At 31.8% G+C, this 26621-nt stretch overlaps 1 protein-coding gene across 1 annotated transcript; it reads right to left on the bottom strand.

The window, feature by feature from the left end:
• Positions 1-26552, bottom strand: ZNF711 (zinc finger protein 711). The gene is made up of 10 exons (XM_081276532.1): positions 26487-26552; positions 26169-26219; positions 24615-24740; positions 22947-23051; positions 14941-15504; positions 8444-8599; positions 7644-7781; positions 4459-4506; positions 3080-3223; positions 1-2596 (listed from the first exon to the last, which is right to left on the bottom strand). Exons 4-10 carry the CDS (start codon positions 23023-23025, stop codon positions 1419-1421), a joined length of 2307 nt encoding a protein of 768 aa, XP_081132658.1. The 5' UTR covers positions 23026-23051; positions 24615-24740; positions 26169-26219; positions 26487-26552; the 3' UTR covers positions 1-1418.
• Between the last annotated feature and the right edge of the window lie 69 nt (positions 26553-26621).

The raw sequence follows: 26621 nt of genomic DNA, 5'->3' as shown, positions 1-26621 counted from the left end.
TACAGCCACATAACACACAATTTTAGATTTTCCAAATTTAATATTCTGAAGTTAAGAAAGATTAACAAAAATATTCTCAAGTAACTGATTCTTATCTGGTGCAAAAAAAAAAAAAAAAAACAAAAAAAGAAAAGTGAACATTATTTGAAACACAAAGCCACAATATAGCATGAAGTAAAATTACATTTTAATTATGTTGAAGAGCTGAATGTAAACATGAAGCAACTAAAACTTAAAAGTACACATCATATGCATTACATTTATGAACAGGGTTTTCATTAAAATTTCCCTAAACCAGCTTTTAATATAAGCGCCATTTTGATTTGCAGCATGCTAACACAAAGCGTTGTTAAAGGGATGCATATTTTAAATTTATACACTGTAAACTGAATATCCACCTCCAAACTCTATTGGCAGCATATTGTTCTGTTAAATACCACACAAATACTGCCTCATATTGAAAATGCATGTTAATAACATGGTATATAGTTTTTTTAAATCAAAAATTTCAATAATGGCATAAAATTGCACCTTTAAACATTAAAGCAAGTAAGACTAGAATAATCATACTTGCTAAGACGCCCTAAAAAAACCTCTAAACATTATATTTAAGAAAAGTGTTCTCTCAGTTTAATCTTTAGATCATTAAGAAATATAGTGCTGATTTTGTTTGCAACACTACAGTTGCATCCATTTTAGAAAGCCACATTTGACTCAAATATACTTTTGTCATATATGCCATACAGAACAATAAACTTGAACACCAGAAAAAAAGGGAAGTTTAGTCCTTAGACTTTACCCTAGATTTCAGCACAGAATGCTGTATTTTAAACATCCTATCCTGTGATAAAATATTAGCTGCTCTGAAATTCTTTTAATAGTACTGAATCAATCTAACCTGTTTTTCAGTGAAATTTATTTGAATGAATACACAAAACTTTTTCCTTTTCTGGAATTCAATTTCCAGGTACAATATAAAAGGCTCAATGACTAAATGACTGATGGATGACTGTATTTTATTTCCCTACCCCATTTCTAAAATTGCATAAAAGTGAGGCTTGCTTGCTAAAGCAAAGCATTGCTAAAACTCCTCAAATATGTATTCTCTTTTCAGAAATATTTGTCTCAGTATGATCAGCCAATAAGGCATTTGTCTTTACTTTTCCCCTTTGTAATTTAATTATGCATATAATACTATTAAATAGACATTTAAGTTTTTGCTAAAACAATTCTAAATTCATTATGTAATTTTCAAAGGGCTATGAGATTCCCCTGTCAATTCAAATATTTTAAGATCTTTAATACAAAGAATGTAAAGTTGTGGTTTAATATCAAGCTTTGAAACCAGATAAAACAGATTTTCCTCCAAAGTGGCATATCTTATTTTGTAAATAGCTTCTTTCTTTATATTGATATAATTATATAAGAGCCTCTTTGTGGTGCCTCATAATATGCTGATTTTTTTCTGATGGTCTTCGAAATCCTTTCTTGCAGAATTCACACCTGTGTGGATAGTCTTTTGTATGAATTGAGATCACATGTCGTTTAAAGCCAGATGCATCTGTAGTGCTGTATTCACAATACTCACATTGGTAAATCTTCCTTCCAGTATGGGTCTTCATATGCTTTTTGAGCTCATTTTGCTGTCTGAACCCTCTCTTGCACCTTTTACATTTCAATGACTGATCCTTAGTATGAACTGAAAGGATATGACCACTAAGAATGAATGGATCTGATGTCTTAAAGTCACAGTGCCTACACTGATGAATCTTCCTACCCTTATGAATATCACTATGCTTTTTGAGCTCAGAAGGACGATGAAAACCTTTATCACAGACCTCACATTTGTGAGGAAAATCCTTGGTATGGACAGATATGATGTGCCGCTTAAGGTCACTTGAGTTGGTGCTCTTATGATCACAATGAGGACACTGGTGTGTCTTATGTCCTTGAAACAAATCCAGATGGCGTTGAAGCTCCCTTTCATCACCAAATGCTTGGGGACAATGCTCACATTTATATGGCAAATTGTTTCCATGTTTAGACTTAATGTGAGTTTTCAGATTTGATTGATCTGCACACCTGAAGACACAATACTGACATTGATATGGCTTCTCACCAGTATGGGTTCTCATATGTTTCTTGAGTTCAGAAGGATGGCGAAAACCCTTCCCGCATTCAACACAAACATGAGGAAAATTCTTGCTGTGAACAGCCAGCAAATGTCTGTTCAATAGTCCTTGTTCGGCAGTTTCATAGTCACAGTATTTGCACTTGTGCATCTTCGGCTCCTTGTCTCTTAAAATAAGCTTATTTGAACTCAGTGGACTAGCCTCTCTGTATCTTCTCGTGTATTCTGTAAATTCATGTGTTTTGTCAACTTTATTTATAAGCTTATGGCTTTCTAAGTGGTTATGGAAACTTACTTTCTTGTTAGTTGTAAAGTCACAATCTGTACACTGATATTTTTTTCTCATCAAATGATCAGGATGATTCTTCATGTGTCTTTTTAAGAATCCCCTGGATTTAAACTTTTTTGTGCAAATATGGCAAGGGTATACTGTCAGGGGCTGTCCATCAGGACCTATTATAACAGCTAGGTAAAAAAAAAATAAAGGAAATTTGACATTTAGTCAGACTGTTTTAAAGGATTTTACAACAAAGGTGACAAAACTAGCTAATATTCACTATGTGAAAACTCTATTAGTTGAATAAAATCCTACAAGATAAAATGCAAATGAAAAGAAATTTATGGTAAAGTAGTTCACTGGAAAGAAATGAGTGGCACATTTTACTATAGACCACTCACCTGTCAAAATGTTATCATCATATATATATTTTGAAAACCAGAATTTGACAAACTTTAATTAAATCAACTTGAAAATTATCTTTAGAAGGAGCAGACAAGCATAGTTTTATTACATATCAGTCTCACACTGTAAAAAACAATTATCTATATAATACACAAACAGGTACATGGGAAGTATGACTACCTGTAAGCAACAGATTTTTTTCTTTGGTTATAAAAAATAATTGCACATCTCCAATTATTATGATATTCATAAAGCAGAGTATTTACCTGTTTGCCACTGCCTTGTTTCTCCCTTTCTCCTCTTCTTGGATTTCTGTTTAAGTACTTTGTTTGTATTAATGCTATCACAAATTTGAAGGTACTGTGCTGCTGTACTACTTCTGTTTTCTAATGTTGAATCCAGAGTATTTCCTGGAAAAAATCAATACACTGTTAAAACACATAGCATACACTTTTTTGGTTTTGTTAGATTAATTTCTACAAATGACATGGTACCAAGTTGCCTTTGCAGTAGTGAATTTCACATTCTCATTCTCTTTTTTTTCCTCTCTCACAGTTGTATACATGTAAACACTTTGAATAGGATATCACATGAAATTAATGTCAAAATATATCACTTTAATCATCCTAAAAGAAGAAACTGATGAGATACATGTAACATAAGAAACTGAATTTTAGGACCCTGTTAAAAATCTTGTCATCAGACCAATTTCCCACCAAAGGTAGCTAATAAAATCATAGTGATTTAGCAAGAAATATACTTATATCCATGAAGGAATATAATCATGGTAACTATATGTAATGCATGAAAAATTAAACCTCTTATATATGTGCTTTAGAATTGTATACTTGATGTGATAGGTATTAAGGTAGGTTTTAGAGATTTAAATAACTGTGGCAGGCAATTTGCCACAATTTCGGTGGAATCAGTGCATAGGGAATAAAATCCTTAATACAACTTCAGTTCTCACAAATCTATTGTAGTGCTATGCAATTTAATTTAAAACTGTAGATCTATAAAACTCTCAGGTTAGCTTGTATACTGCAATATACAAATCTCATCAATTTCTGTGAAATCTACATTTTAGTCAGTCAAATTCTTCCCAAAGGTAAAAACAGAACAATGAAATAGTTTGTCATGAGGAAAAGCCACCTTGAGAAAGAAAAAAAAATGAACCACAAAATACTACTTAGAGTGAATTAAAACTAAGAAAAAAAACTGTGCTGACACATGGATTTTATAAAACTTTATAAGTTGATCTCTCTAGCTCTCTCTGTTTGCCATCTAACTTAAGAAAACAGTTCCAATCAAGAAAGACATTAACAAATGACTGATATCATGAAAACACTTTTACTTTTCTGCCCAAATAATTTGTATTTTATAATTTTTCCACAGCAGCCTTTTTATGACCAGTGTGGTAAACTCTGTATCTTGAGGGAATGAAATGCATTCACTGATTAACTCCCATTATATCCATATGTAAATTAATTTCCCAAAGAAGCAAATTCCTATGTAACTATATTAGGTATGACCAGGCAAGTAATAATCCAACAAATGTTTCTGCAGATTCAAACTATTCTTTACTTACCAAGCAGTATATAAAGCCAGATATTTAACTTATATCTTATATAAAATGTTCTCTCACCTGATGCTTGACAATCTTCATACCTTCGGGAAACTCTTCTTTCATCTCCTAAAAAAAAAAAAAAAAGAAAAGAAAAAGAAAAAGACTAATTACTAACTAATATGCTGATTATAGTAATTACTAGAGATCACATTTTAATCTATTAAAATCTTACTTTGCCCATCATTCCTCGGATTAAAAAATATTTTACTAAATTCTTCCACTCTTTTGGATTAGGTAATTTTGCACACTGAAAATAAAGGCTGCTGTCAGCATTCTTGGAATTGTTTATACTTAGGACAGTTTTACTTTTTAAATGTAAACTATGTAACTATTTCTTCAAAGTACTTCTAGCCCTGGAGATGTTCAATAATGACTCTAGAATGAATGTACCTTTGGGTGAACCAAGTTTAGGTAAATTAATGCATTTGAACACCGATATTTTTCAAAGTACACAGTATACCTGGACTTTCTTGTACATTACACAGGAATGAGATAAAACAGACAGAAGGGGAAGAAAATAACTTGATAAATTTACCTTCCATGACATACTTCTAAAAGAGCACACCTGAATTTGTTGCTTTTCAGAACCCCAACATCTTATCTGTGGTGTTAATAATTGAAATGAATTTTTCCAAAAGGGAAAAGATTAATTTTTCAAAGGGTACTCCTATTTTAGGAAAATAAAATGTTTTATGGCACTTATACAGGTAGTATTTAAAATAGATGGTACTGAAAATGTATTAAGCAAAGTTCACTTCAAATAGTACAAAATATGTGATAGAAAAAACATGTAAAAAGTAACTAGAGGGGGCTGAGGTTGTGGCTCAGTGGTAGAGTGCTCGCTTAGCATGCATGAGGCACTGGATTCGAGCACCACATAAAAATAAAATAAAGATATTGTGTCCACCTAAAAAAACTAAAAAAAAAATCATTACAAAAAGTAACTAGAGATGAATCAGTCCACACAAAACACTTTATTATATTAGCCAACTCACAGTGGCATTAGCACAGCATATTTAATGGCCAAACGGCTGATTAAATACATATGTTATGTACTTATCAGGTGAAAAAATGCCAGTGTCCTACCATATGCCGCAGCCCAGACAACAGGGACAATTGTTTTATTAACATCAGAGTCCTCAAGCTGAATCTCAGGGAGAGAAGTTCCTTCCTCTTCCCCTACAATGACTTCCATGTAAACTTCATCTGCTATTTCAGCGCAACCTAAATTTTAGAAATAATTCCTTGTTTATAACCCCAAATATTTAATAAATGGGTAAAAATTCTAAACAATTTAAACCTTTCAACTTTCAAGATTTCAGTTTGGTTAATCTAAAATTTTATAAATTTAGTGTAGGTTTATATTAGGCACTTTTGGAGGCTAATGCCACTAGGAGACAATAATTTATAAAAATTCTTACTCTCCTCTCAGATCCAAGTCTTCTGAAAATGGCTTTTTAATTTTATAAAATGTGTGCATGAAATATATTGACTGATTTTATGGCCCATTGGGAATTACAAATTTACAAAAGAATTGTATCCAATAAATTTACCTGATAGTACTTCAAATTCAGAATAAGTTTCCCATAGAATCAACATTAGAAAGTAATTTACACTATCTCATATACTATGTTCAATATTACATGTAATAAAAAATAATCAAAATACTGATAATTGAAAACTTCTACAAAAATGGTTATATATGTATATGTAAATGCATACATATGTATTTATTAAATGCTATTGCTCAAAGACATGTGGACACACTTCAAGAAGCTGAGTTTTAAGAGAGTACTGAAGAGGAAAATGATTGAGGCTCATTTAAAAAAAAACATTGTGGTTAAAAATATTTAAATATAGAGCCACTGTATGTACTTTATGTGAAAGCATCTGTTTACATGTAACCTGTTAAATAGAAAGCTGACTTGAATTTATGCTTTTCTTTGATTCACACACTGGGATCTTCTATTTACTATAGAAGGATGTGAAAATAACTTTAGGAAAAAGTGTCCTTCCTTCTCCAAGTTTCTCTTCTCTCCATTTACCAGAAAAGAGACTCTGGTTTGTTTCCCACATCCCCCTGGCACTCTGGTATCAGCCAACCTTAGTCTCCCACCTCCTACTGTGCCCCTTTGTTAATAATACAATAATAAAGGATTCAGAAACCATATGGAAATTATTTCATTGAACTCTTTCATCTCTATACAAATCTTCTCCACTCATTTGTTTTGATATTTCAGCTGTGATATACTATTCATGTAAGAGGATAGAATTCATGTCTTCTAGAGAAGGAAATGAAAGGAATAGCTATCAGAATGCAGCTTAGGTAAAAACCCAGCATTGTCAGGGTAATGCTGTGAAATGAAGGATCTTGCCCTACTGAACAAAACAATAGTTTTTTTTTTTTTTCTTAACATGTCAAAGAGACAGAAGTAGCCTTAGAGAAGGGCTGTTTACTGAGGTATGGATAAAGTATGCAGAGAGTAAAATGTGTTCAGAAAGCATGACAGGAAAGGAAACCTGAGGATTTTTTTTTATCCTGTGGTACTTTGCCCCAAGAAATCTTAAGGAATAACTTCTTAGACACCATCAACATCATTTAAAAAATCAAGATCTTAGCAGATTAACTTGGATGAATACTTACATAGCTAACCTCTCAGTGACAGAAAGAGAACAACCAGTTAGCCCTTCCCCTGCTAAATCCAGAGACAAACCAATAGTGCTCAAGGCCATATGGAAAGAACACTGGTAGTACAATTAAATAGACAGGAGTTCAAATCCTACCTTCTAAACTTACTATTGGAATGGTCTTGGGCAAATTATTTTCCCTCAGTCTTTCTTCCTTGCATAAAATAAAGATAACACCATCTACCTCAGAGATGAGTTATGAGAATAAAATGAGAAAATGTATATGTAACATATTCAATAACATTGATATTCAACTCTATATATTTTTGAGCTTCATTAAGTCAGGAACTGTATACTGCTTATCTCTGTATTTCTAGTATATTAACTTAGATATTATATTTCATGTTTGTGGATGTGAACGATACATGTATACATGCATTTTCAGCAAAGGGTCAGGCTTATTTTAATAAATTTTGTTCTTATACAGTGCTTCTATCTCTGAGATTGCTTGTTTTTTTTTTTTTTTTAATCCATGATCCCTACTTATGTGTTACTACAGTGCCCTTTTTTCTTACTGATATCATCTTCTTCCTGAGAAGAATCTTTAACTGCCATGTAAACCATCTTCTCCCGCTGCATTCGGCTCTGGTCAAGCACTCCGGCTACAGAATGTCCACTGGTGTACTCACTTTCTGTGACAATTTCTGTTCCACCTTAAAAATTAAAACACATATCCAAATAGAGAAGTATCATGGGAATAACTCCCTAAATTAATAAAGAGAATATACAAGAACTATTTACCTTTAGAAAAATACATTTTTTAAATTCCAAAATAAACTTCAAAGTGCGAAGAAAATTGTCATAAATTACACTTTAATTTTCTGCTATCAGAGAAATAACAATTACTAACAAATCACACTTATATTCCAAATATCATTTATTTTTTACATATATTTGCCTATTTATTCCTTACAATAGCCCAATTAGGTAGTTCCTATCATTATGGCCATTTTAATGAGGAAACAAGAGTCAGATGGAGGTTATGTAACTCAAGGTGGCTCAGCTAAATGTCAGAACTAAGATTAAATCCCAAAGATCCTGCCTATAGAATTCATGATATTAAATACTCATTTTAATTTCTTACTCTAAATTCTCATCACTCATTTTGATATTTTCAGCTCATAATACTCATGTTTGAAACTCTAAGAACATATTTTGTATTCTTGCTTTATATTCATATATACTATTTTAAAATACACCACCCAAGAAAACTATTAAAATCTGTCCTTTGAGGACAATTTCAGAATAGTCCACATAAAAAGTAAGAATAAATCTAATTCATATAATAGCAATAATCTAAAATTAGTCTTTGTACCTATTTCAACATCATCTTCAGCTTCTGCTTTAAATATATATACTTTTATAACTTCTGAACCAAACCCATCTTCTTTAACATCTTCTTGTGAACCATCACTGCCGATTTTTAATGGTGTGTTTCCCATATGCTCTAATTTCTCCCCAACATCATCCACTGTAAAATATAAAGAGGAAATTATTTCAGTCAAAAAGTACTACTGATATTTAGGGTGTGCTAAGCCTAAACGCAACATTAAATAATGTATTTTAACCATGTATCTACTATATTCATTTGATGACCTATTATGCAGCCACAAAGTGTTCTATCACAGGAAAATAGTACACAAATCGGATACACTACATGATCACAATTATATTTAAAAAAAAACTATTCACAGATATTAATTTATGTAAGGAAATATTTCATAACTATATAGCTTTAATTAAAATAGCTTGTGGAAAAGACTGAATAATCTTCTATCACCAAAATCAGTAACATAAAAATTTATTAAACATATAAGTCATAAAATAAGGCCCATAAACAACTCCCAAATTAAACAGCAGTTGTTTATAAAATAAAATAGCATATGAATTCTAGGTTTTTAAAAAAGGGAAGAAACAGAACATATCAAAAATTTTATAAAAGAAGCTTTGATAAATCCTTACAACAATAAATTCTTAGTAAATACTCTAATTTCTACTGAGTCAATGGGATACAAACCACAATTTTTTTGTTAAGTCTAATTTTAGCAACGTATGCTTTCAAAGCCACATGCATAGGAAATAGCTAAATTGGGTACTTTCACCTCCTTTTCCTTATTAAAAACTTTATAATTCGGTATATATGAATAAAATAAATAATATACAAAGGTAAAGCAACAGATTTAAGACTTCTACTTACATTTCAAGTATACATACTAAATATTATTTTCTGCTCTACAGTTTTTAAGGATAACATTTATTTTCATATGAATAGAATATATAAACTATGCAATAAATAGATTATATTAATAATTTGTTCCTATGGCCATAAGTAATTGAATTCAAGCAATATGTTTTCCCTAATTATTATATGCCTACCATTTTTAATTTTGATACTATTCCTATAAAAACTAAAATGTATGCTAAATTTAAAATCTGATATATATGCATATATATGTATGTGCATACACATATCACAGTACTGCATATGAAACATCAAATTCTGAAGGCTCTAAATATATATAACAATTCCAGAACTATGAGAAACAATAAATTATCACTAAAAAGCAATAAACCTGGTATTCTTAGAATTTTTCAGGAAGATCTAAATGGGTCAAATTCTCCATTTTCCCTACTTCAGTTTCAAATTTGATTCATATAATTTTAAAAATATTATTTTTGCTTTTCAAAATGGAAAATATCACATTTTAGAAACTCTCTTTACAAAAACTACTTTAACTTTGTGACCAAATACACATGATTCCACACACTTAGGATTTTGAATATTTCATTCTCTATGGAAGAAAGCACCCAAATGATAAAAACAAATGTACTAAATATTTTATTCTATCATAGCAACTAATTATATTACTAGATTTTTGGCAATTTTGAGGAGACAACAAAACTAATTAAAAAGAAAGAAAAAATTATGAAGTACAAGATATTATTGGTTTTACAGCTCATAAAATATGCTAGAAAACAATATTATAAGAAAAATTAAAATAGACAAATTAAGTTTTCAGGAAAAAAAGTACTTTCTTAAAAAGAGAGGACTAAAATCTTAAAATGTGTCCAAAACATGAATCTCTAAAGTTGGACTAACTTATAGTTATTTATAAACACTGCTCTATTATATATGAATAGTTTAAAGTGACCACAGTTCTCTCTGGAAAATCTGAATTAAAGCTGCCATTCACTACATTAAAGCTCATGAAATTAAATACACATTTTTGGCAAAATTTAAAATGTGTAAGATAATTTTAGCTTTAAGTTTTGTAATTATTGTTGCTATTCTCTCAGATTACTATTTCTATTTTTAAAGTTCATGATTTAAGTTTAATGCATCTATCATTTCTTATTTAGATTCCTCAGAATGAACAATTTTGAAATATACTGAGTGAATTTGTTCTCTATTTTAAGTCCATAGATGATAAAACTACTAAAGGTGTTGGTGTGCAGTTTGAAGTAAATCAAGATTTATTCTACAATTTGTCACTAAAAGTAACATGTTGATAGACTTACCAGGCAATGAACTGATTTAAAAAAAAAATCCTCAAAGATTCTTATTAAACCATTAAGTTCCAAGTTTTCAATTTTGCAAATATTTCAATAAAAATGACATAAGTGCATAAAAATAGGTTGGAAATATTCTAGAGCTTATATATCATTTATTAATTAGAATGAAAACAGACCGGACAACTGATAGGACACTGGATAAATATAGTATCTGATAATTTGAAATGCAGTGCATTATTCAAAATAAAAATCACAACCTAGTTCTAGAAAATACTTTCTTGAATGCATTCCTTATATTACATATCAATTATGCACATAATATTTTGTTGAGTTGAACATTTAGTACAAGTAACTTCTAAAACAAAGTTTATGCCATTTTCACAATGAATTCTAAAATATTTTCAAGTGCTCTAATCATTTGGCTATTAATTTTCCTCAAAATAATAGAACTCTAAAAACATAATAATTATTTCAAAGTTACCATAAGTGTTATATTTATTGCTTAATTTATGTTTTTATATGTGTTCCACATATGGGACAGTAGGACAAAATATGTTAATGAAGATAAAATTTAAAATACCAGCAGGGGACAGTGATTTATGACTGTAATCCCAGATACTTGGAGGCTAATGCAGGAGGATCTCAAGATATTGGCCAGGCTCTGCAATTAGCAGACCTTGTCTCAAAGTAAAAAAAAAAAAAAAAAAAAAAAAAGGTTGGGGTTTAGCTTGTTATAGAGAACCCCTGGATTCAATTTCTAGCATGGAAAAAAAACTTAAAATATCTAAAATTCAAGGTTAACATTTTTATTTATTGTAAGGCACATGATATTCAAGTCCTACAATGTTATTTCTCAAATCACCAATAAGGGGGTATTGTATTTACACCACAGAAATCTACTCTACTAGCATTAAATATAAAACAAAATAGTAAAGCACATTGTTTGCCAACACTGCAAAGTTTGGTAATATTAAATGTTTGTCTATAACCTATCGGCACAATTTGATTAAATTGTATTTTAGCAAACTGTGTAATATAACACTGTTTTTTAAAGCTAAGTAAGCTTTTTACTTTACCACTTTTAAGCTGCTTCTACAAAAATTATATGGAACATATAATTGTATCTGTATATGATATGCATACTGATATACTACAGGGGTGGGGTTAAGCAATGTGCAAAGGATCTATATTTCACAATGGAGAAAAAACAAAAATAGTCACATTTAAATTTCCAACGTGTGCCACTCTCAAATAGATATCCAACAGAACTGAAAACATAGTCACACAAATCTCATATGCAAATGTTTATAGCAGTATTATTCATAATAGCCAAAAATGGAAATATCCAAAATGTCCATCAACTGATGAATGGATAACCAAATGCGGCATATCCATACAATGGAATATTACTTGGTAATAAAAAAATAATGAAGTCCCATACATACTATGACATGAATGCCTTGAAAACATTATGCAGAGTGAAAAAAAGCCAGATATAAAAGGCCACACATTGTGAGATCCCACACATATGAAATATTTTGAATAGAAAAACCTAAAAATTGAATTTACAGTTTGCCTGTGGGTGAATGGCATGGCAAGTAACTTCTAAAGGGTATAGAACTTCAGTTGTGGGTAATGAAAACATTGGGAAATTGATTGGGCAATGGCTCTACAACTCTGAATATACTAAAACAATTAATTTACAAACATTAAATGGGTGAATAGCATGGTGTGTGAATTAAGTATCTTAATAAAGTGGTTTTACTTTTTAATATTACTTTTTTCTTTTCTCTACTTTTAAAATCACTTTTTTCTTTTATCCCTGAAATTGCTGAAGTTTGAGATCAAACTTTTTGTTTTATATAAAATTATATTCACTTCTAAGTAAAAAGCCATCGAAATGCATTAAAGTGGCTCCCTGTTCCAGTGAAGTCTTTCATGAAGAAAATATTCACCCATAAATGTCTTATTAGAAAGATATGGTTATTCTCTTAATTTCAAAGTTACTTAGCACAAGTGGGAGATCCTAACCATCTGCTAAGATAAAGAATTTGTGAAGTTTGGATTGAGCATAGATTAAACTCAGATGTACCTAAGATATTAAGAGAAGATAAATTTCCTACTGCTAAAACACAGCTATTGATTAGGTTTCCTTACAGGAATACTGAGGGATTCTGGAACAAGACAAAGATCCAACTTAAGTCCTCAGCTTTAAGATATTTTGAAAATCTATATTTCAGAGAAAAAGAGAGAAAATGACTTCTTGATTAAGGTACTTGAAGGTAATTTTTTTTAACACAATGCCTTTTTTTTTTTAACCTGGTGCTGAGAATTGAACAAGGGTCTCGCCCGTGCTAGGTGAGCACTCTACCGCTGAGCCACAATCCCAGCCACACTTGAAGGTAATTTAATCTCTGATTTTTGAAAGATAACCATAGCCAACAGAAACTGAGTGGTAGTGAAAAGTAATCAAAAATTAAGGAAAAGATTAAGAGAAAAGAAAATGGTGAAGTAGAGGAAGAATTATAAAAAAAAAATCAAGGATAAGAATGGAGGGATAATGAGTGATGTAGGATGTAGGGATAACGAGTGATGTAGTGTATGTGTGTTTGTAGATACATTTTCTACAACACAAAGGAATTTAGTTTTAAATGAATATTTTAAATATTTTTTTTTCTTTTCTACCGATTAAGAATTAATCCTCAGGGCTGGGGATGTAGCTCAAGCGGTAGCACGCTCACCTGGCATGCGCGGGGCGCTGGGTTCGATCCTCAGCACCACATCAAAATAAAATAAAGATGTTGTGTCCACCAAAAACTAAAAAAATAAATACTAAATAAGTCTCTCTCTATCTCTCAAAAAAAAAAAAAGAATTAATCCTCAGCCTAAACTCCCTCTAAAATTATCCTGCAGTTGTTTCAGTAGCATTAGAGCTATATAATGTTCTCCTTAATTTTCAGTCTAATTATATTAGACTAGAAGCACAGAAGTCCTTGCATTTGACATATGTGGTAATTGTCAAGATAACTATTTGAATCTAACATATTTCAGAAATGTTTAAAAAAACTTTTGCAGAATCAAATCAGAAGATAATGTAAGGTATGACTATTGACAATACATGATATCTAAATTTTATGTCACTTTAAGACCAATTTAATGAATAAGAAACTACCAACTTTTGCCATATTCTTTTATAAATGATAACCATAGTTATTATAATGTTAAAATGTAAATATGGAGTTGCTATAGTAAACTACATCTGTTTAAGAATATATAATAACATTTGCACAATTTTTAATGATGTAAATCAGTCCCTTAAAAACAATGTAAATATTCACCATCAAAAGTGCTTACAGAGGAATGTTAACATTCTAGACTTTAAAATCATATTTATTACAAATTAAACAAATATAGTTTGTTTTGAATTCACTGATACACATATAACATGCAATTACTATATTCATAGATACACATTGTATACGGTAATTCTCTTCCCAGTTAATCTTTTTGGCATTTTTAAATAGAACAAAAACCTTCCTCAGAAAAGTAAAAAGTCTTTATCTAATCTTTACTACTTGTAGCATAATTTCTTCAAATTTTATAAAGATCCACTGTTTTTTCAAGCTTCAAAGATAACATCATGAGATTTTTATTATCACTATTTTTTTTCTGGCAAACCTATCACTTCAAATGAGAACAAAATATTTCTATCCTCCTTCCTCACATGGAAAGTTTTAAGGATCTCAGAAAGAAGTCTGAATAAATGTGCTAAATAGTTTTGCATAAATCATACACACACATACTTAGTCAAATGGAATACACACAAAGAGAACTACAGAACACAATCTGAGTGATTTAATTTTCAAGTATTTAAAAAATATATACAACAGTTCTTAAAATAATATGCATAAATTCCTATGCAAAACCGCATTGACAAGTCCACTGCTTGCTGTGTTACAAAGAAAGCAATAGTGGAAAAAAAAGTTACTTCCAATTTTGAAATATACATTTTTACCATTAAAAATTTGTATCAGTATCCTTCTGTACCTTCCCAAGCTGTTCCTATTCTGATATTAAAACATGCACTATAGCACTTTATTTTGGATATAAAAATTCACTGAGTAAACTGAAAACATTAAAAAAAACTAAAAAAAAATCTGAACACACCTTTGAAAAAAATTAAATTTTCAAAAGTTTGCCCCATGAATTTTATTGAAAATATCCTCCTTCCCAGAAAAATCTTTCCAAGTTATATAAATCAATCTCCTGAGTAATGAAAGATGACTTTGTTTCACTTACAAGATATCATTAAGTAGTCTTCAGAAGTACTTTTGACATCATCGTCATCATCTTCATCATCATCATCATCATCATCTTCAGTTTTTATAGTAACTGTAGAACCAGGAACACCACCAGCTGCTTGAATCACAGTTTCTGTATCTGAATTTGTTACAAGAACCTCCTCTGATACCATTGTGGGAGAGTCAACTCCTGAAACACAATCTTGGACCACATGTTCTAAGTGTCCATCAGGACCAGTAACAAGGTCAGCCACAAAAACTTGCTCAGGTACCCTAACAGTTTCTGTAATTAGTTCAGAAGTCAAGATATGATCCCCTTCATCTTCCTCTAAATCTTCTTCAATGGCAACATCAGCTTCAAGTACAGCTTCAGGAACAATCACACCTTCTGTTACTACATCAGTCTCTGTGATGATATCAGGCCCATGGACAACTTCAGCAGCAAGGCCATGATCAAGAGTTATCCCATCATCTGTGACAACATCAGAAACTAATACAGCTTCAGGAACTGAAACAACAATATGGTCTCCATCGATATGTGCAGTACCAGCCATTCCAGCCACTATAATACAAACAATTATCCAAAAAAAGGTAAAGTTATTTTATTAATTAAAAGTACTGTATTTAATATATCAAATGCTATAAAATATTACTTATTAATATCCTTGCTAAATATATCATTTAAAAAATCACTGACAATTTAATTATAATAAAAATATCACTAACTAGGAATTGGAGTAGAAGTAGGTAAAAAAAAGTAAAATCTAAATAAATATCTAAAAATAAAATACCTTATTTTTAAGTAAAACATAAAAGTCATAATGACACACCATTATACTTCAATGAAACAGATAAAAACAGTGATAAAACTAAAGGCTGGTGAAGATGTAGAGAAACTCAATGTCTCATATGTTATTGGTGGAAATGTAAAATGGTAAAAGCAACTCTGGGAAATAGTTGTATAGTTTCATACAAAAGTAAACATGCACTTACCATACACACCAACAATTGCATTCTAGGGCATTTTTCCCCAGAAAATTTTAAAAAACATATGCTTGTTCAATAATTGTACATAAAAATTAACAACTTATAGTAGCTATTACTCATAGTAACAAAAAGCTGGAAATAACCCAATCATCAGGTAAACGACTGATTAAACCAATCTGGCATACCCTTTCTGCATAATGCTACTCAACAATAAAATGGTGCAAACTATAATACATTCTACAACCTGAATGATTTTCCAGAAAATGATTCTGAGTGAAAAAAGCCATCATGGGCTAGGGTTGTGGCTCTGCAGTACAGTGCTTGCCTAGCACATGTGATGCACTGGGCTCCATTTTCAGCACCACATAAAAATAAATAATGTTATTGTGTTCATTTACAACTAAATTTTTTAAAAAATCATTAAAATTGCCATATATAAGGTATAAATGAAATAACTGGAATAATTGGTATAACTGTCTCAAGTTAATAAAACTTTAGGGATGAAGAACAGATTAATAGTTGCCAAATGTGGTATATGTGTGTGAATAGAACAAGAATAGTATATATATGGTGATGGAACAGTTCTGCATATTCACCATGGTGGTGTTTACAATATCCTATATACGGACTAAAACTGCATAGATACTACACACACACATTCATGTAAAAATGGTGAAAAATGAATGAAGTCTGAAGTTCTAGTTAACAGTAATGTACCAATGTTAATTTTCTACTTGTGATATACTACTATGGTTATATAAGATGTCAACATTGGAGAAAGATGAGTAAAGGGAAAATAAAAATAATATGTACTACTTTTCCCTAATTCCTGAGAGTGTATATTTGTTTTCTGAAAATGAAAAGACATGAACAAAAATGTTACTATGTTCAAAAAAGTTAACAAATAACATTACGAAATATGTATTATAAACATGATAGTTCCTGAACTATATCTGAAGTGGGAGGCATTATTCAACACCTGATTTAGGGGATCAAAAAACTAAGCATTTTAGACTAAGTTTTGTCTTGATAATAGTAAATCTACAACAGGATCAAAACGTAAATATTCTTCATGAGCAGCAGGGTAAATACCAACTCCACTTGCCTTGTAAATATTGTATAAATGTAAACTCTACCCATGAGGAATCATTACATTCTGCCCCTTAGAGGTGGTACAGTACACAAGATTGTTTGTTGATCTGGTTATAATGAAATTATGTATATCTGATTATAATACCTAATGATCACTTTGTATAAACTATGAGAGAATGCTATTTGCTGTACAATGTTCACTATTTTTAATCAATCCACTATGGAATTTAGTTAACAAGAATGGAGAACAGTTGATACCATGGATAACTCAGCCCATCAAATAATAAAGTAAGAAAGGAATGTTGAGTTCTTGGGAGCATCTTTTTATTCTCTTGAATACATGTCACTACTCTCAAACTCTCACCTAAACCACCAAATTACCTCAGAAGAACACACCATGATCCTGCAAATCTGGTAGACAAAGGGAGTTTGTAAAAAACAAATAATTTTATTCACTTATTATTCCACTACATGTTTCAGATACAGGGAGGGAGAGAAGTTTCAAATTTAGCATTTGGTCTGGAAATGTGATGGCTTTTTGCAAGAAAAAAATAATATTATATACACAAAATTCACAGTACTGTAATTCTTACATAGATAATAAAATTACTATTTCATAAAAATCATTTTACAAACCAAAGATTTAAAATGTAGGAAATGTCACTTATTTTAGAGCGTTGCTAGATTAGTTTGTTCCTGAGAGTACATACAAAGAAGCATAGAATAATGCTCAAGCTGACCTGGGTTCTGATTAACTTCACTGGGTAGATTCTAAGGAGATATAATAAATGCCTTTTGTTTAATCTTGTTGTTGTTGTTATTTTAGATTGAACCCAAGGACACTTTACCACTTAGCTACATCCCCAGCCCTTTTTATTTTTTGAGACATGGTACTGCTAAATTGCTCAGGCTGGCTTTGAACTTGTGATTTTCCTGCCTCAGCCTTCGGAGTGGCTGGGATTAAGTTCATCAAGCTTCTAGTGGGAACTTACAAGTAAAAATAAATCAGATCTTAACCAAACTAAATCTAAATATGCTTTTTTACCCTGAACCAAATGATCTGAAGGATCTTAGACCAAGAATTGATAAGTCCATCACAGGATTCTAGCATATTACTCAGATAAAGATGTCTTCAATTTTGCTCTTCCCTCTTTTCAGTTTATCTGTTAGATTTCACTGTATACCTAAATAAAGTCATTTATTAAGCTATACACTAGATATATTCATTATTGACAATGAGCAAAGCAACCAGATAATAGTTTATATATTTTTTCATTTAATTCTCAGAACAAGAGAATAAGGTGGGTATTATTATCCTCATATTAAATATGGAGAATCTACAGTTTAGAGAGGCTAAGTACGCTTGCCCAAGGTTCAGTGTAGTAACTGAACTTATTGTGTAACTCCAGACTAGTTATTTTTTTTTTACTTAACTAGGAAGATAAAGCTTATTTACTTAATGTAGAAACTGTTTTAAAAGAAATGTATAGGATTAACCAAGTTGGGCACTACTGAAGAATAGTTTGAGGGAAAAAGTAAAAAAGACCTATCACCTAAAAACTAATTTAAATTTTAAAACACTCAGTAATAGCACTAACTGACATGAAGAATTTACCTTACTAGTAAGGAAAATATAAATGAGAAGAAAAAACAAGTGTGAAATGAATGCCATAACCAAGAAAGATCTAACTTACAGTATTTTCCATTTTACTCAAGTTACTTAATTTAAATGTGAATATCTGGGGCTGGGGTTGTGGCTCAGTGGTAGATCTCTTGCCTAGCATATGTGAGGCCCTGGGTTCGATCCTCAGCACCACATATGAATAAACAAAATTAAAAATCCATTGGCAACTAAAAAAATATTAAAAAAATAAATAAATGTGAATATTTGGAGTTTTACCAGCATGATGGAATAAAATTTGTTACTTGTTGGATCTGTTTTATACTACTATCTAAGGCTATTTTTCTCTTTAACTTCCAAAGCAATATAGACATTTTGCAATATCAAAATGTTAAAACAGGGGCTGGGTTGTAGCTCAGTGGTAGAGCACTTGCCTAGCACATGTGAGGCCCTGGGTTATATCCTCAGCCACCACATAAAAATAAATTTAAAAATAAAGGTATTGACAACTACAACTAAAAAGTAAATATTTTTTAAAATCTTAAAACAATTATTAAACTGACATACCATAAAAATATCACAATGTCTAAAATTTTAAACCTCAACTACCTTTCAAAAAATTGGTCTAACAATTCTAGATTAATGGTTCAGATTTTCTCTATAGTAGTTATTCCATACTCCCAACCAAGAACGTTATAGAATTTAGAGTTCTTGACATGTAGTATATTTATTTGGCTAGTTCTACCTATATATGCCAATTTTAATGTTTCACAAATATCACTAAATTCACTGGGTTGCAAATATCAAAGTTTTGATCCTAACAGAAATTCAAAGTGAATACGTCTAATTCCAAACAAAATGTTAGAATTTAGACAATTTAACAGATTGGTAAACTAAAGCACAGAGGGCTGCTTTAGAAAAAAATATATAATAGAATCAAAATTTCCAAAATTCTTCCTAACAAAATTCTCTTTATGAGTATACTCATTTGACACCTTTCCATTTCATAAAATAACATACACCTATGTATGAAATTGTGGTCACAACTGTATATCAAAAACATAAGAGTTCTTGCCTTCTAAGAGCTTAGAATCTATTTTTCAAGCAAATATGTATGCTTTCATATTAGATCAATATCATCCCTAACTATATATTAGTGGGCTCTACCAATATTAGTTATTATTGATTTAACTGGGAATTAAGAAAAAATATAAAACAATTATATATTATATTATTTATTATATAATTATTATAACAAAATGTAAAAACAATTTAGTTGGCATTGATTTTTATACCTAAATTTAATGAATATGGAATCAAAAAAGAATTAAAAGAATTAAAAAATGGAATTAAAAGAACATATTCTTTCATAAAACCAATAACCAAAAATACAATTACAGAGTTAAATCACAAACAGAGTATAATAGTAGTAGAAAGTAGTAGCTTCATACTTTTTTCTGCAATAAATAAGCTTAATTTCTCTTTTAAATTCATTTTAGAAGGGGCTTCAAATTATACTTTGAAATTTCCAATTAAAAACTTAAGTTCTCGAAATTTTCCATTTTATTACTCTTAAAGTAACAAGGGGTCATAAAAGAAAACTTTGTTTTCTAGGCCATAACATTTATGTGACTATGATTGTGTGTAAATATATTTTTGTATGTGTATTCACCCCAGTTCAAATGAAAGGGATACAAAGATGTGTTCACTCTGTGGTTTCAAGTATGCCTTGGCACACTGCCACATGCCTCCAAGGGCACACATCTAAGATGCAAAGCTTTAGGTCTAACAAAACATTGTTCTAATGAACTAAAAGTGTTTCAACAACATAAATTTCTGTCAACAGATGAATGGATATACAAAATGTTGTTTTCCTATACTATGAAATACAATTTGAGAATACAAATGAATGAAGTACTAAAACATGTTACAACATGAATGACACTTGAAGTTATTTTAAGTAAAAGAAAGCCAGACAAAAAGGCCCTATGTTGTATGATTTCATTTATATGAAATATTCAGAATAGGAAAATTCATAGATTAGTGAATGCCTAGTAGTGGTGAAGAGAGAGAAGATGGGGAATAACTGCTGGTGAGTATGAGGGGTTTTAATTTGTTTTTTAGGTAACACAATATTCTAAAATTACTCCAAGGTGATGGTTGCACAATTCTCTGAATATACTAAAAACCACTGAACTGCAAATCTTGAGAGGTGAGTAGTATGGTATATGAATCATATGTCAATAAAAATAAAGAAGGAAAACATGTATAAAATATTAAATAGCATGTTTTACTTCCCCAGCAACTAAAGTAAAATAAAGTATTAATGAAATAATGGATTAATTATATTTCAAGGCACTGAGGATGAACAATGGAATAGAAAATTAAGAGGAACACCAAGTAAATATTCACCAGCATCAATCAGATGATTTTCATTCTTTGGAAGGAAACACATTCTACTTGCTAAAAGGAACATCTTCAAGAGTGAAGGGAGTCATGGCAATTTAACAAATGTTACAGATGAGGTTATGTTTTGTATTAAACAGGAAAAATACTATATTAACTTCCATTTTTAAAATATCCATTTTAAATAGTAAAAAAGTGGAGTTGACATTTCAACCAAAAGTTGCTTATATTGAAATTAAAGTCTTCCAGTGTGCTGAAAACTATCACCTTTTGAGCCAAGAATTCATAAGGCCACATATAATCTCTTATTTTTTAGCCATGTTGTATTTCTTGTAGAATTTATTTTGTACATGTTTCCATGCCAAATGATTTCTAACTCAACACAATTCATTTATCTTTTAGGAGAATAAGTTCATGACTCCTTTCTATATCATCAATTAACTACACAGGCATTCCAATCCTTACCATATTCAAACTTAATGTACCCAAGTTTACTCAGGCTTACAGAAGTGTCAAAGAATCATAGAACTAGAGAGTATCTTAATGTTCTTTAGTCTAACCCACTCTTAAAAGTGAATTCAGTTATTTAGCCAAGTTCACACACCTAATAAACAGAACCTCCATGTCCAGAATCCACTTATTACTCTGGGCTTTTCAATATGGAACCAAATGACATATTCAATGACATTTTCCAAAAATAGTAGTATCATTTTCTTAATTAAGCGAAGTATCATGGGTTCCAGTTCTCTATCAGTAATTTCAGTTTTAAAAACTCTGTTATCACATGTTTTCTGTTTACCTGTTATCCTGATTTACCATTTGTCTTTTTTGCTTTTACTCAGATCTTGAGTTTTTATGATTACTTTCCTGCTTTTTTATTTCAGATATTTCTATCTTCTCTGTAATTCAGACCAACCCTGCCTGAATTCAATTTTTTTGTTGACTATCAATAGAGTTTTAGCATCTCTATCAAAATGACTACTTTTTAGAGGTTACTAAAACACTTAACCACAAAAGTAGGGAGTTTTTTTCTTTAAAAAGAAAAATGTGGGGCTGGGGATGTGGCTCAAGCGGTAGCGCGCTCGCCTGGCATGCATGCGGCCCGGGTTCGATCCTCAGCACCACATACAAACAAAGATGTTGTGTCCGCCAAAAACTAAAAAAATAAATATTAAAATTCTCTCTCTCTCTCATCTCTCTCTCTAAAAAAAAAGAAAAGAAAAATGTGGGGCTGAGGTGGGGGTTCAGTGGTAGGTTGCTTGCCTGGCACATGTGAGGTACTGAGTTTGATCCTCAGCACCACATAAAAATAAATAAATAAAATAAAGATATTGTGTCAATCTACAACTAAGAAATATTTAAAAAAAGAAAAATGTATGCTATTAATAACAACTTTCTCAGGAAAAAGCATCAGAATAAAAATAATTACCAAGTCCATGATTTTTATCTCTATCACTTTATAAGCATCTAACTACTTTGAATTGAAGAAAATGCTTCCTTTTCCAGCTTTATTAACAATGAAACTTAAAATATGTTAGAAAACCAATTTAAAATTTCCTACATGTGGGAATTTTTATATTCACACATACACACACACATATTCATAATATGACATAATTATGTACTTACTAATGTGCAACCTAAGCTTTTCATTTCCAGTAACATATTATCTCTATATTCCAAGTTTCCTTACTTCAATCCTCCCACAAACTACAAGAATGATTTAAATATACCACTGATACATAGCTTATTTAAAGCTAATAAGCTCTATAATTTTATTTTCCTAGTAAGAGAATAATTTTTCATTGTTAATTCTTCCCTTCTTTAATTTCTTTTTTGGTATTTAGTATGTTCTTACTTTTTAAAAATATAAAAATACAACAAAGAAAATGCTTTACCAAAATCCTGCATAATCATGGTATGGGCCATTCTAGAGTCTGATGTATGCAATCCAAGACTTCCACCACCTGAATCCATACTTAGCAAAGTTCACTCAAAAATATCTGTAAAAGAAATGGTTTTAAAAATAGTTTAAATACATTTAGTCCAAGTCAGTTGTTCTGACAAAAAAAAAGGCAATTGAAAATATGCTTCTCAACCAGGTGTGCAAAGCTTATTACAAAACAAACAAAAACAAACAAAAATCCTCAAAACCTGATTAGATGGTTTACGTGATGACCATAATTAAAAGAAGGGGTAGGTAGTGAAGTAAACCAAAGATTATGGAGAATTAGGACAGTAAAGGTGATGAGGCAGAGAGAAGTGATAGAAGCAACCAAAAGAACAAAACTGCAGCACTGAGATTAAGGTTAAAATATAGGTTATAAAAGAAGAAAAAGAACAAGATGAAAACGGACAATAGTTGGGATATTTATACATTACTAGAGGACTCAGATGTCTAGTATTAGTGAATTTCATCCAGTAGCTCTCATCCATTTCTTCCAGACCCAGATCAGCCCTGGAGCGGAGCTCTGCAGATTGTATTCACCTCTGGCTCCTGGGGTTCTACTTATAATGTAAATGTTTTATCCCAGTTTCCCTGGAGTTCTTTGAACCAGTAAGGACTTCTGGCCTCACTCTACTACATTCTCTTGTCTCACAGTTTTGAGGACTCCTGAAACATGACTGCTTCCTAAATATGGTAAACATAAGATCAATCACATACAAACATTTAGCAAAGTGTTTCAGCATATCATTTGTAATTATACAACTGATATTTTTCAGTAATGATTAATAAAATAATGCTAGCCACATGGTGGTTTTGAAACCAAAGGCTCAACTTATTTCATTTCAAATAATTTATCATATATTTAAGAACATCAGATAGTAAGAAACAGAAAGCCAAATGCCATCACTCAACCTATTTCTTATAATTACTTATGTGAATTTCCCTTTCAAATCTAAGATCCTAAGTAAAACAAACAAAAAAGTATCAATTTCATAAGGAATTTATCACATTTTCATTTAGAAGTATTCACTACTTTGGGATATACTTCACAAAAGATGAGGTTACGGAAAATCAAAGTTTTACAAAGTTGTCCTGTAAAACAAAATCTTTTCTTAGATCCTCAGAGATTGCTAAATTGTCTTTTTTTTCCTTTGTGTTAAGGCTCTAGAGATACAAAAGAGGTAGAAGAACCTCTCTGGGTAACTCCTTAGCAACATTTGAGTTATATACAATGTATGTATAAATATGCTACAGCAATGAGTGACATTTCTATTTATCAAAGAATTCAGATAAAATTACTTTGTCTATACCTGAACAAAATTACCTAATTTTAGAAATTCTTAGCTTTTTAAAATTCTTTTTCAAACATCAAGTCATTTTCAACCTTTCTGCTAAGCAAATGAGGTCAAGAGGCCAAGAGAGTTCTGAGTAAATTATCTGTACGTTCATAAAATAAATTAAAATGCAATAAGGACTTGTTTTTAACACTTAAAACAGTGTACTATTTGGTTTTTAATTTGATTAATTGCTCTCTTTATATGTAACTAACAGAACAATTATAAATGCCTTAAATTTTAGTTTAATTGTTAAATAAAATATTAAATAATTTGTTAATCACCTTTATACGATTGCCTTGAAGAAACTGTAGATTTTCTTATCACATTGTAAAGTAAAATCTGCAGCAATTTCTCTTTATTTTTCCTTCTGAACTATGTTATTTTCTTTGGGAAAATGTTCTTTTTACCTATTGTAAAGATATATTTAAAATTAGATATTTTAAAACATTTTAAACCAAAACCCTTACACAACTTAGGAATGTTTTTCTTTACACTTCAACTTTCAGGATGAGGTTGGGAAGAGCTCATATGCTTAAATCTGTGTTTATCTAAAAAGCAATCAAAGAGATGCCAACAGAAATAACTATCTACTGCAACATGTGCATTGTTATTACACTTAGAATTTGATTAAATTGATTAAACACTTGATTAAACCAATATCTTCTCCAAAATGTATTTTAAAAACCACTAGGAACACATTATTTTGAAAAAGAGAACCAAGAGCAAGGTTTATCCTTGTAAATCCATACAAAAATATCCACCCTAGTACTCAATTGAAGTGTAAAAATCACAACACATAATTCAACTACTTATGAGAAGTATCACACTGTATGAATACTAAATAAATTAATGCACCGTTTTTCCCATATAGGAAGTTTCAATTAGATCAATAATAAATGAAGCAAGAGAACAGCAGTTTGTTAAGCATTCAATAACTAGTAGATAGCTAGATTTCTCAGTCTTCTCTAGAGTGTATCTCAAAATTCTCACAGTATGGAGGTAACACCAAGTATGCTTCAAGTAAATATCTTTCCATCAATGCATGAGGAACGAAAATAGAATTTTACTCCCATATGTCTCCTCTAAACATAGCTCATTCAGGACCAAGCTTCTCAGTGTTGTCAATAGGGTGAAGCACAGAAGAGAAATGATAAGGCGTCAGAGCAAGAGAATGCGAAAGTAGTATTTGCAGATAGGAGACAAAGGAACCCTGGCAAGTAGCAGTATTGCAGCTTTGGACGCAGCCCTCTTCCCGCATAAGTCTCCCTTTCCCACGACCATGCCAAGTTTCAATCATATCAAGCAGAACGCATACACGTGCCCTTTCGGATATTACCCATCGGTCTTGATCTTAAACCGAAGGAGAGAACCTTCGCACTGGAAATGAAGAGACCGACGAGACAAGAATATCTTTTCCTCCCCTCCTCCTTCTTCTCACTTGGCGCAGCGGTCGCCACCGACACTACCCACGCCGTGCTGCCCAGCTCCTCAGCCTCCTCCCGCTCCCTCTGCCCTGCTACGTGGGAGACGGCTGGGAACCAAAATGGTGGTGTTTTAGTGGAGGCGACAGTTGCCGCACACAGCACCCCCCTCGCAGGCTGTGAAGGCTCTCTACTCCCTATTCCCTAAAATGCCCGATTGAGTGCCACTTCCTCTCAAATGCTGCTATCCCTCACGCATTCCAAAGGTCACCAGCAGCCTGGGCAGGGGACAGAAGCGACACTGGGGGGGGGGGCGACTGAAAGGAACATGGTGGGGGGTCGCTGAGAGAAAAATGTCAAGGGGACGCCGCATTCTTCACTTCATCGTTTTGTTTTCCGCCATTTTCCCGTCACCTTAAACCACCGACGGCCTCAACGACGGCTTTAGTTCTCTGAGGCTCTGGCCTAGGGTAAGAAGAGATTGGCTGTGTGTTTATATGTGTGTCGTGGGGTTGGGGGGGACCCCTGCTTTCTTCAAATTCTCCAGCCCCTGCCTGCCGCTGAGAAGACTGTTCGCCTGAGGGTGAGGAAAGCCTAGGGACTAGACGCCACTTCCATTGTTCCCTTCTCCCTACACTGTATACTGGGTGTGAGCTTCTCCTCCCCTCACACAAGAGGCACTGAACACAGCGGACCCGGGTCCCTCTAGTTTCTCCTCAGTAGTCTCCTTACCTGCGGCTGCCGCCACCGCCAACGCCGCCGCCGCCGCCGCCGCCAGTCGGACTAGGACCGTGATGTAGATTGCTGCGGGGGGCGACAGCTGTGGATCCGTAAGGTCCTTACATTAAGGTTTCCGAGGTTCCGCAG

Source organism: Spermophilus citellus (genome assembly GCF_964194105.1).
Source record: "Spermophilus citellus genome assembly, chromosome: X".
Taxonomy (NCBI): Eukaryota; Metazoa; Chordata; class Mammalia; order Rodentia; family Sciuridae; genus Spermophilus; species Spermophilus citellus.
Note: the sequence above shows the minus strand (reverse complement) of the source record. Positions and strands in the feature narration are given on the sequence as shown.

What these genes read in the sequence shown, in the direction of transcription:
- ZNF711 (XM_081276532.1), bottom strand. Translation starts at nt 23,025, where the DNA reads ATGGATTCAGGTGGTGGAAGTCTTGGATTGCATACATCAGACTCTAGA. An exon ending in AGACTACTTAATGATATCTT is followed by an intron (nt 8,600 to 14,940) that starts GTAAGTGAAACA and finishes TATATTTTACAG; the next exon opens with TGGATGATGTTGGGGAGAAA. An exon ending in TGAAGATTGTCAAGCATCAG is followed by an intron (nt 3,224 to 4,458) that starts GTGAGAGAACAT and finishes GATTTTTTCCAG; the next exon opens with GAAATACTCTGGATTCAACA.